Source organism: Natrix helvetica (genome assembly GCF_964273705.1).
Source record: "Natrix helvetica genome assembly, chromosome: 2".
NCBI lineage: Eukaryota > Metazoa > Chordata > Lepidosauria > Squamata > Natricidae > Natrix > Natrix helvetica.
In genome coordinates this window covers 283,258,087-283,270,161 of record NC_138552.1, presented here as the reverse complement: position 1 = coordinate 283,270,161, position 12,075 = coordinate 283,258,087, and the positions used below count along the sequence as shown (strand labels likewise).

At 43.8% G+C, this 12,075-nt stretch overlaps 1 protein-coding gene across 2 annotated transcripts in view; it reads right to left on the bottom strand.

Annotated features, from left to right (window-relative positions):
* Positions 1-12,075, bottom strand: part of GALNT17 (polypeptide N-acetylgalactosaminyltransferase 17) — a 392,841-nt gene that overhangs the window by 223,167 nt on the left and 157,599 nt on the right. For both annotated transcript variants that reach the window (XM_081941423.1, XM_081941424.1), the window contains exon 2: positions 7,130-7,313. In XM_081941423.1, coding sequence (XP_081797549.1) covers positions 7,130-7,313 — 184 coding nt within the window. The remainder of the gene's footprint in view (positions 1-7,129; positions 7,314-12,075) is intronic.

Here is a 12,075-nt window from a genome sequence, read left to right as displayed (position 1 = left end):
TGCACATGCTGGGCATCATGGCTTTGCGGGCTACTTTGGGCACATGTTCTATAGGTTCGCCATCATGGCCCTATACCAGTGATGGCGAACCTATGGCACGCGTGCCACAGGTGGCACACAGAACCATTTGTCAGGGCACGCAAGGCGCTGAGTTCACCCTTTTTTAAAGCCATTTTTCACCCTCCCAGGGCTCCAGAGACTTTATAGGAGCCTAGGGAGGTCGAAAAGAGCCTCCCGTCCCCCCCGGAGGCCCTCTGGAGGCTTCATGAGCTCTCCTGAAGCCTCCGGAGCGCAAAAATCCTGCCCTACGGGCAAACCAGAAATTCGGGAACGGACTTCCTTTTTGCTCGGAGGGTCGTTTTGACTTCAGAGAAGGCTCTTGAAGGTCCCTGAAGCCTTCGGAGCGCTTAAAACTACCTTCCAAGCAAACTGGGAGGGTCGTTTTAAGTGCTCGGAAGGCTTCAGGGAAGCCTCTTGATGGTCCCTGAAGCCTTCGGAGTGCTTAAAACGACCCTCCGAGCAAACCGGGTTTGCTCGGAGGGTCGTTTTGACTACTTCGGAGGCTTCAGGGAAGCCTCCTGAAGGTCCCTGAAGCCTCCGGAGGGCTTCCGGGGTGGCGGGGTAGTCTGTTTTCTCCCTCCCCATGCTCCTATAAAGCCTCTGGAGCCTGGGGAGGGCGAAAAAAGCATGCAAAAATGGGGGGGTCACGCCTGTAGTGCGCGCGTGCACACGGGGGGGGTTGTGCATTATGGATGCGGCACGCCTGCACATGACCCCCCTGCACTCCCCCCACTTATGGCACGTGAGCCAAAAAATGTTCGCCATCGCTGGCTTATACCCTTTCAAATGGCCATCAAGTCTCTTTTAAAAAGCCTCCAATGATGAAGGATCCATAATTTCTGAAGGCAAGCCATCCTACTGGTTGATTGTTCTCACTGTCAGGAAATTTCTCCGTAGTTCTAGGTTGCTTCTCTCCTTGGTTAGTTTCCATCCATTGTTTCTCATCTTGCCTTTTGGTGCTTTGGAAAATAGTTTGACACCCCTCCCCCTCATTTTTGTAGGAGCCCCTCAAATATTAGAAGATTGCTATCATGCTTCTCCCCCGCCCCAGTCCTTCTTTTCATTAGACTAGACACACACAATTCCTGTAACTCTTCTTCATATGTTTTAGCCTCCAGCCCCCTAATCATTCTTGTAGCTCTTCTCTGCACTCTTTTCAGAATGTTCACATCTTTTTTATATTGTAATGACCAGAACTGGATGTAGTATTCTAAGTGTGATCTTACTAAGGCTTTGTGAAGCAGCACTAGAACTTCATGTGATCTTGCTTCTATCCCTCTATCAATGCAGCCTAGGATTTCATAGACCTTTTTTTTGGCTACTGCCACAAATTGTTGGCTCATATTTATCTTAGAATGAAAGAGAAGAACCAAGAGCAAGATAGATGGGCCCAAATGCAACTACAATGGCTGCACTTTTGGGGAAACTTAAGGGCCACTTTCGAGACACATCATCCTAGAGAAAGTCTATCTAGTTGTTCTGATCCAGCTTTAGAAGAAGCAAGAAAGAGACTCTTTGTTACAAAAAAAACCTCTCTTTATTTACCTCTTGTGAATTAATTGCATTCACCCACCAAAAAGTCCAGGCAATAGTCCTTCAAGAAGTTAACTGCAGTAACAGACCTTGTGATAACTGCAAGGCCATGAGCTCCCAGCTGAAAGGCTGCAAATTAAGTTCTGGCAAGCAGTCTTTGTGGCATGAAACACAATGAGCAAAATCTTCAGAAATACGAACTGTTGTCTCCTATGACACCACTCCCTTTTCCTTCTATTTATTCCCTAGCCAGGGAGGGGCCATTCAGCATCCACATGTGCTTTGCTTCCTAAATTGACCCCTTGTCCTCCATTGCTCACCTCTTCTAACTGCTCTCCGCATACGTGTATCTGGAACAGGCCCCAGCTGCTCTTCCTCCTCACTCATATCAGGCTCCAAAGGCAGCTGCCTCTCCGGTGGTTAGGAAATGTCAGATGGCCCTGGCTCTATCTCTGCATCTGATACAGAGCATCCATCAGAGCCTTCCCCAGGCTCCAGAACTGGCCCACGTTCATCCCCAACCTCCACATTGTCTAGAGTCTGCTGCCAGCTCTGTTGGCAGCTGGTGGGTCACAACACTAGTCACCAAGGATCTACACTGACCTGTTGGTGCAAAATCAGTACATCAGTTACTCAGTCTAGCTTTAATCTTTGGTTCACATTTTGGAAACATCACACTGTGAACATCAGAGTCTGAGCAGCATATGTGAACAAGGCAAGAGGGTTTGATTAGGAAAAATGAATATTGTTTCACATGGGGAAAATATGAAAGGTGTATTGGGTATGTTCTCTTCCACTGCATTTATTTGTAAAAATAATGAAGGCAGAATACAAATAAATAAAAATGTGTTTAGAAGAAAACCCAGATCTAAATCATTTACTACTTTGTAGTATTTATTAATTAAATGTATATAGAATAGGATAGGATAGGATAGGATAGGATAGAATAGAATAGAATAGAATAGAATAGAATAGAATAGAATAACAGAGTTGGAAGGGACCAGGAGGTCCAACCCGCTGGTTAGGCAGGAAATCCTGTACCATTTCACACAATCGGTTGTCCAATTTCTTCTTAAAAACTTCAATGTTGGAGCATTCACAATTTCTGGGGTCAAGTTATTCCACTGATTAATTGTTCTAATTGTCAGGAAATTTCTCCTTAGTTCTAAACTGCTTCTCTCTTTGATTAGTTTCCACCCATTGCTTCTTGTCCTGCCCTCAGGTGCTTTGGAGAATAGTTTGACTCCCTCTTCTTTGTGGCATCCCCTGAGATATTGGAACACTGCTATCATGTCTCCCCTAGTCCTTCTTTTCATTAAAGTAGACATACCCAGTTCCTGCAACCATTCTTCGTATTTTCTAGCCTCCAGTCCCCTAATATACTACCCATCATGCTATCAAGCAACTATTTTATAATATTCTTCATATTCGTTTTCTTTATATCAAGTTACCTTTCCCACGCAATTCAGTCTCCCTGTGATAAATTGCATTGCTGTTCAACTGCTTGCTTTCCTATTTGAAAACCTATTTCAACCTATTTCTTTCTCAATGAAAGAAAAGCCATTCATGTCTTCCCCCTATATTGAAATTGCCAATTCGATGTATACCAGCTGCATCAGAGCAGACTGTGCATCCCAGATGAGATGCATATCCGAAAGGGATAAAATAAAGTGGCGAGGGAGACTTTGAGACAGATAAATATCCCTGCATATCGACCACAGGCCAATTACACCGACACAGTTGTGTGCCTTACTACCCACCTAGAACAATCAAAACTCAAAGACCCATTGGCTTCAAACATCTGCCTCCAGAGCAGAGCTGCACCTGCTACAGTATAAGCAGGACCTGTGATGAAATGGATTATTTTTCAAGTTAGGCAATTATGCCCTTTCCTAGGAAATTTCACTGCATTTCCTTCCCTCCTACCAGTTCACGACTCACTTTCCCCATCGTCTGTTCGTATATACCGTGATTCAGGGACATACGGTCAGGTGAGGCAGGGCCTCACCGCTCTCATCATGAAAAAAATGGGGAAAGGGAAAAGGCGCTGAGGAGCCTCGGGGAATGGGACTGCATGAGCCCCGGTCCCCTTCATGTTGACTCAGGAAGGCGGGGAATGAGACCACGTGTGCAGGACAGAGGGAGGTGAAGGAGGCTCCTCTAGCCTCAGCCTCCCTCCTGCACACGTGGTCCCATTCCCCGCCTTCTGTCGGGTTCTGACGCCGGAGCTCATGTTCCAGGGCGAATGCGCATGCGCGAGCGGCTCCCTTCCTCGCAATGAGCAACGGCAGATTTATGGGAAGTTGCTCGTGAAAGCAGAAAGTACGATGGACTTTTCGGACCGTCGGCTACCGTTTCCCTGCCAGCTTGCTCGCGAAAGGACCCTAGAAACCGAGTCGTGGCCGGCGCCTTGTTAAGAATTCCCCGCCTTCCTGATGACGTCACCAGCCTCACCAGCCATAAACCTCACCGCACGTCACTGCTGTGATTCCCAATCACCCACAATTCTCTAAGGTTTGCTTTGGAGTCTCCAACGGGCGTCGCTATACATGTCTATTTTACGAATTACGTTATCATTTTATTTTTACAAACTGTCATAAAAATATGCCAATAAAAAACAAAAGGAAACCACAAGCAATCACAAACAATAAATCTTACTTTAAGATCAGAGGTTTATTGTTTCATGAGTAATTTGGAACATGAATAGCCAACATACTATTACTTACTGTATTTTTTGGAGTATAAGATGCACCGGAGTATAAGACACACCAAGATTTTAAAGAGGCAAATTTTTTTAAAAAAAGTTTTTGCACTCTGCAGACCTCCCAAAAACAGCCCGTGAAAATGGGCCCATTTTGTTTAAACAGGGCATGCATAGCCTTTAGGAGACTCGTAGAGTGCTCCGGGAGGAGGCAAAAATGAGCAAAAAATGGCCGTTTTTTCACAAAAACGCCCCCATTTTTGACCAAAAAAAAAAGGCACGCATAGCCTTTAGGAGGCTTATAGAGTGCTCCTGGGGGCTGGGGGGGGGGGAAATTGAGCAGAAAATTTCTGCCCTCCCCAGCCCCCAGGAGCACTCTATAAGCATGCTAACCTCCTAAAGCAGTGGGTCTCAACCTTCCTAATGCTGCGACCCTTTAATACAGTTCCTCATGTTGTGGTGACCCCCAACCATAAGATAATTTTATGTTTTCCGTATTTTTTCGAAAATATGTCTTTTCCAATGGTCTTAGGTGACTCCTGTGAAAGGGTCGTTCGACCCCCAAATGGGTCCCGACCCACAGGTTGAGAACCACTGTCCTAAAGGTTATGCACGGCCATTTTGGTGAAGGGGGCGGGGTTTTGGGAGGCAAAAAAATGCTGCATTCAGTGTATAAGATGCACCCAGATTTTCAGCCTCTTTTTTGAGGGAAAAAAGTGTGTCTTATACTCCGAAAAATACGGTACATTAACAATGTATTGCAATAAGGTCTATTGACATAGCTGAATCCAGTAAGGATTAGCTATGGCCAGTGGCCCTGAACTCTTCCCAAGACATTCTTTTTATACTTTTCTGCACACATTTCACAACTTATTTCCCTGTTCTGTCTTACTGACAGACAGTCTCCACATACACCTGTGTACATTTGAAGCTCTCAGACACTTGTTACTTTTAGTTCATTTCCCACCATCTCATTCTTCCTGCTCTAAATATATCCATACAAGTACAAACTTTGCGGAATAAGCAGTACAAAAGTCAGATACAATTCAGCACATTTGAAATACGTCTGGTACATTTTGCAATTATGTTAGCTTAAAACTTTGGCTCAGTGAGGCCTGCAAGCTCACTCCTCAGCCTATTACCTGCAACTTTCCAATGGATATTTTTCTCCTCTCACAAAAACCTTCAAATTCTCCCAATCCACACACACAACGGATGCCATTTCGGATGCGTCACCGATGGTGCTCATGTTGTGAACGCTTGAAACGGAAAGGATGAGATCGGCTGTTAAGCACAGCACCGATCCAAACAATGAGATGTGCCTGTGCATTAATCTCACCTTTGGGGAGATGATCTACACATTGAAGAAGAAAAAAAAGGACCGGAATGACAGCCACTCAAGACTCAGCTTGAAGGAGAAGAGAGGCTGCCGGTGTCATTTTAAAACATTCATGAGGTTAGACAAACTTTCTTCTTTTCCCACTTTTGAAGGAAAGAAATTGTGATTCAAGGCCTACGATGTTATGCTAAGATGAAGTATTTAGATGCCTAGAGCAAAGTATCTCTCTTGATCAAACAGCAATGCTAAGATCCACTGGTAAAACTGTTTGACATCCTTGGATAGGTTGTTGAGGCTGGGGCTCTCCAAGGACCTCTCAACCTGCTTTTCTGACACCCAGTAGACTTTTCCTTCAGCAGCCTTTACCCCATTTCACTTTGAGAGAAGCTTCTGCACTACCAAAAGCCACACCAAGAAGCTGTGGATGCTCCTTCTGCAATTAATGATCTCTGTGTCGGCCTGCACCCAAGTTCCTTTCTGAATCTTTGGCTTGCCACACTTCTAACTACTATGCTGTTTCTAGAGTGGGGAAACGGGAGGGGGATAGTAAGGAGTAGGATGTGATATAACCAAAATAAAATTCCTTTTAGATTGCCAAGATCATCCTTTGTCTCTGCACCTCTGCACCTGACCGGAACTGGATGGGTGGAACTGCCAGCATGACAATGGAAGATTGGACCATATGAGGGACTTGTGGGTGTGGGGGCAAGATCTTGAACTTTCAACTGGGTGGGGAAAACCAAGAAGCTTTCAGATTCGGGTTTTCCCAGATGTGCCAATATGACTCTTTTATTAAATTGGAACTTTGAGCAATACTTGGACTCTGACTTAATTTTGGATGTTATTTGGAACCCTGACACTCTGGGACTGTCATGCCTTTGTGCCTATTGCTATAGATCAGTGATGGAAAACCTTTTCAGCACTGAGTGCCAAAAAGGTTGTGCGGAAATGTTGTGTGCGTGCTCGCTCGTCGGGGGTCGCCCTGCAAAAAAGCCGACTTTCCGGGTTCTAGTGCACATGCACGTCCAATTATTAGCTGGCTGGCATGCATGCATAGACCGGTTTTCAGCACTGCTGCATGCATGGAGGGATTGCACTCCGGGAAAGCCAAACTTCTGGGTTCTGTTGCACATGCGCACCCAATATTCAGCTGGCCGGCCCGGCACACATGTACACACCAGTTTTCAGCACTGCCGTGCATGCAAAGGACAGCTGATTGTCGCATGTGCAGGCATGCCAGAAGCCCGGAAGACAAACAGGCAAGGCCGCGCAGCCGGGCATCATGGTTTCGCGCGCCCCTTTGGGCATGCGTGCCATAGGTTCACCTTCACAGCTATAGATACTAACATGGATTTTCCAAAAATGCACTAGATTGGGAAGCCCCAAAGCAGATGTGACTCTCTTCAGTTACTTTACTGATTTGCAATATGTATATCCAGTTCCTATGCCAGCTGTCAGTTCCCCCTGACGAGAGCAGGAGAGGGGGGCTTACTTACTTAGTTGGACGATAATCTGGTATGGTGCGGTCCAATGATATTTTCTCACTGAGATAGGAATTGTAGCCATATTTTTCGTGGGGTCCCTTGGCTTTTTCTTCCTCCTCTGGAGAAAGAGTGGCAGGCAAGCCACCTTTGCCACGACCACCGTAGCCTTCAATAAGCCCCAAGGATTTTGACAGACCTAGTAGAAAAACAAAACAAAGAAGAGAGACACAAGAGTCAGTCTTGATAGATTTAAAACCAGAACTATTCCTATTAGGAATAATAAAAGAAAAATATAGTAAAGGAGTGACATATTTAACGCTGCATGTGATAACCACAGCAAGATTGGCATATGTGCAAAATTGGAAAAAAATTGAGATGCCCCCCACGGAAGAAGAGGTAATAAAGAAAAAAATTGATCTGTGCAGAAATGGACAGACTGACACTAGAAATAAAAAATGGAGACGAGACAGAATATTATGAAATTTGGAACAATATGTATCAATGGTTGGAAATGAGGAAAAGGAATCAGAACATAATATTTTGAGGCTTGTAAAATTGGAAAAGGATAATTCATAGATAAATATATAAAGGAGGATCAGGGATATGTTCATAAGATTAATGTAGCTATGCACGATAAGTAGAAACTGTATTTGTTGTTATGTTAAAATATGTATGGAAATGACTAAGCCAGAAAGGTCGCTCCATGTCCAATGTTTTTAATGTTTATTCAATAAAATAATTTTTAAAAAAAGAGTCTTGAAAGGAGACATTAGAAGCTATGATTTCCATCTTGCCTTGAAACACATCAACAGTTATAGAAAATCACCATCAACGTATCCTGGCTGTACTGCTAGTGCATCCAAAAAGGAAGGAAAGGGATACTAGTCTACCCATCTTTTAAATGAACAAACAGAATATTGAAGGTAGAATACTGTTGGAAGGGACCTTGAAGGTCTTCTAATCTACCCTCCTGCTCAAACATGAGATCCTATACCTTTCCAAATAAATGACTGTCCAATCTCTTCCTGAAAACCTCCAGGGATGGAGAACCCACAACTTCTGAAAGCACTGATTAATTGTTCTCACTGTTGGGAAATTTCTCCTTAGTTCTAGGTTGGATCTCTCTTTAGTGATCTTCCACCTGTTACTTCATGTCCTGCCTTCAGATGCTGACCAGTTATGTATGGTCTTTATTTCTTTCTTTTTTTTAATGTTAATATATTTTATTCAGAATTTTTTGAATAAGCTAAAAACAAATGCAAGCGATAATTAATATTTAGTTCCTCATGAAATGGAACAAGCAGTATCCCTGTAAATATTGTACACGGTATTCATTCTTGATCTAATCCATGGGTCGTCAACCTGGTCCCTACCGCCCACTAGTGGGCGTTTTGGGATTCCAGGTGGGCGGTGGGGATTTCGGAGGTTAAAACCTCCTTTTGAACTAATGCACGCGAGAAGCGCCGTCCCGTCGCCAGAGAAAGAGTGAGTGAGGTGAATCACGTGGTTGCTCAGATTACACGGGCGCAGCCCGAGAAGACATTTCTGAGAAGAGAAACTTCTCCGGTCGGGCTGCGCCCGTGTGATCTGAGCAACCATGTGATTCACCTTACTCACTGTTTCCCTGGCGATGGGATGGCGCTTGCCTGCGCTTCACCAGCTCAGGCGTGACTGGAGAAGTTTCCTCAGCTCCTCACCGCTCCACTGAAGACATTTCTGAGAAGAGAAACTTCTCCGGTCGCGCCTAAGCTGGTGAAGTGCTAGAAGGGGGTGGGGGGTGGGGAAGGAGCAGAAAAGACAAAAAGGAGAATGAAAGGGAGAAAGAGGAGGTGAGGGATAGGGGATCCTTGCTGCTTTCTGAGCTTGGTGGTTTTCTTACAGACATTTCATTACCAAACTAGGTAACATCATCACTGCTAGAAGGGAGTGGGGTTGTGGGGAAAGGAGGAGGAGGAGAAGTCGAGTAGAAACTGATAGCAGGGACAGGCAGAAGCGGAGCAGAGCAGTTGCAAAATAGGAGAAAGAAAAGGCAGGAGAGAATTGTTGTTGGCTAATAATAATAAGTGGGCTAACTAGCTCAGCCTTACTTTTGTACATAGCCCTAAGGAAGATTAAAAAAAGGAGATAAAAAGGAAAAGCACCGAAAGAGGAGACCTTTGTTTGTTCCTTACGAAAATCGAACCAGATATCAAATATTTAGTCTCGCAGCATCAGCCTCAAAGATCTCATTAATCACTAGTAAAGCTAATTTCAATTTACTTTATTGTTTTCTAATTAAACTTTATAAAGTTAAAAACATTATAAACATGCATAAAGTAGAAATAAAAAGATAAATGTATGTACATTTCTTTTTTTAAAAAACACCCTCCTTTCTAAAAAATATTCCGCACTTGCGCAAAAACTGGTGGGCGGTAAGGAAATTTTTCCATCAAGAAAGATCCATTAGTGGCGGTAGGTAGAAAAAGGTTGACTACCACTGATCTAATCTGACAGAGCTTTTCATAAACCCTAAGAATCAAGCTATGGTTACATTTGGAACAGTGGTGGGTTTCCATTTTTTTTACTACTGATTTGCACTCGCAATGCTTCTTCATATGCGCAGAAGTATCTGAGTGGGTGGATGGGCGGAACCTCCTGTTGCCGCCACTACCGGTTTGCCCGATCCAGGACAAACCAGCAGAAATCCACCTCTGATTTGGAAACGGCTCAAGAATAAAAATGGAAATGCACTTTAACACTTAAAAGTAAAACTTTAAAGAAGGCACACTTATCAGAGGAATTCAATGCTCTTCCCTTATAAGGTAAAGGTTCCCTCTTGCACATATGTGCTAGTCATTCCCGACTCTAGGGGGCAGTGCTCATCTCCGCTTCAAAGCCGAAGAGCCAGCGCTGTCCGAAGACGTCTCCATGGTCATGTGTCCGGCATGACTAAACGCAGAAGACGCACAGAACGCTGTTACTTTCCCACCAAAGGTGGTCCCTATTTTCCTACTTACATTTTTACATGCTTTTGAACTGCTAGCTTGGCAGAAGTTGGCACAAGTAATGGGAGCTCACTCCATTACGCGACGCTAGGGATTCGAACCGCCGAACTGTTGACCTTTCTGATCGACAAGCTCAGAGTCATAGCCATTGAGCCACTATGCCCTTTCCTTATACTTTAACACAAAAATTATATAGCACTTTCACCAAAGCCTGAGTTTAGTAGGATTATAGATATATGCCTTTTCCTGAAAGGAAAAAAAAAAAACAAGGCAAAAAATGGTCTTTATTTCTGAGTTCTAGTCCTCCTGACTGTATCAATTTTACGTAGTGTTTTCTATTGCCGCTGAAAAGATTCTCTACAAATGACAACAGGAAGAGGGAAGTCTCTCTTAGCTTTGCTTCTAAGATAAGTTTACTTGGAAATTATAAGAAGTGCATTATTAAACTATATTCCCGTGATATTCAGGGGAGGTTGAAAGTCTAAGGCAGGGGTGTCCAAAGTTGGGAACTTTAAGACTTGTGGACTTCAACTCCCAGAATTCCCCAGCCAGCCATGCTGGCTGGGGAATTCTGGGAGTTGAAGTCCACAAGTCTTAAAGTTCCCAACTTTGGACACCCCTGGTCTAAGGCTAACATGACATCTCAAGAATCATGAATCTATGAATCATTAATAAACCTAATTCCTCCTTTCGATCTTGTGTCTGAGTCACAGGTAAGCCGAATTTTATTTAGCCTCTGAATCATCGCCAGTTAAATTTCCCACTACACCTTACCATTGGAATCATAGTAAGACAAATTCCATCTAGGCCGACTCACAAATAAGTCAAATTCCCACCTAAACTCTCCATCATTAGCAGGCCACATTTCCCCATTCCCATTTAGCTACTCGATCATGGACCTGCCAGATCCTGCTCCCTTGCCAAACGCGGGCCAATTGACTTTTTATTCTAAAAAAAAGCAGGTAGCTGCCAAGTAAATATCCATTTTCTCAATCTGAACGGTGAATAAGCTAAATTGAATGCCAATTTAAAGGCCAATTTCGGCCTCCATTAAAGCACGCACACACATTCAGGCACAGTGCTAGTCTCAGGCCTTCTGGAAATAAAACGAATTTTCCTTTCACCTCTTTAAAAGCCAAGCCGCAAGAGTGAATACCCGCATCCAGAAGAGGGAGAGAGAAAAAATCTTAACCCAAACATGTCAGGAAAAGAGAGACAAAGTAATATTTTATGGCATGCTTCACTGTGCATTATAGAAAGCTGTAGCACCTGACATTTTTACATTTATTTTTAGGAGGGATTCACACCTCTCTCATTGTCAGGCGCTACCGAGCTCTTTGATGGATGATTTTTATTCCTAGCCGTGATATTTATTTTCCCACCTTTATGGTTCAAGAGATTCAGGCACCCCTAGGCAGCCTTTTGTGTAGATGCTTTATTTGACCAAGAAACAAAAGAGCTTGACAAAACAAAACAACTTAATTCGATGAGCCCTTGGTTCCATGTTCCAAAACCCAGCTCCCAAGGTTTCTCTTCTCCATCAAGAAATGGATTGGAAAGCATTCTACAGCATCATCCTGGTTGACCAACCGCACTCAACGTGTAGTCCTCAATGGAACTGCATCTACATGGAGGGAAGTATGCAGTGGAGTACCCCAAGGCTCTGTTTTAGGCCCAGTACTCTTCAACATCTTCATCAATGATTTGGATGAGGGGATAAATGGGGAACTCATCAAATTTGCAGATGACACCAAGCTGTCAGGAATAGCCAACACTCCAGAAGATAGGCTTAAGATACAGAAGGATCTTGACAAACTTGAACATTGGGCACTATCTAACAAAATGAAATTCAATGGTGAAAAGAGTAAGGTTCTACATTTAGGCAACAAAAACGAAATGCACAGATACAGTATAGGTGGTACCTTGCTCAATAGTAGTAACTGTGAGAGGGATCTTGGACTCCTAGTGGACAAC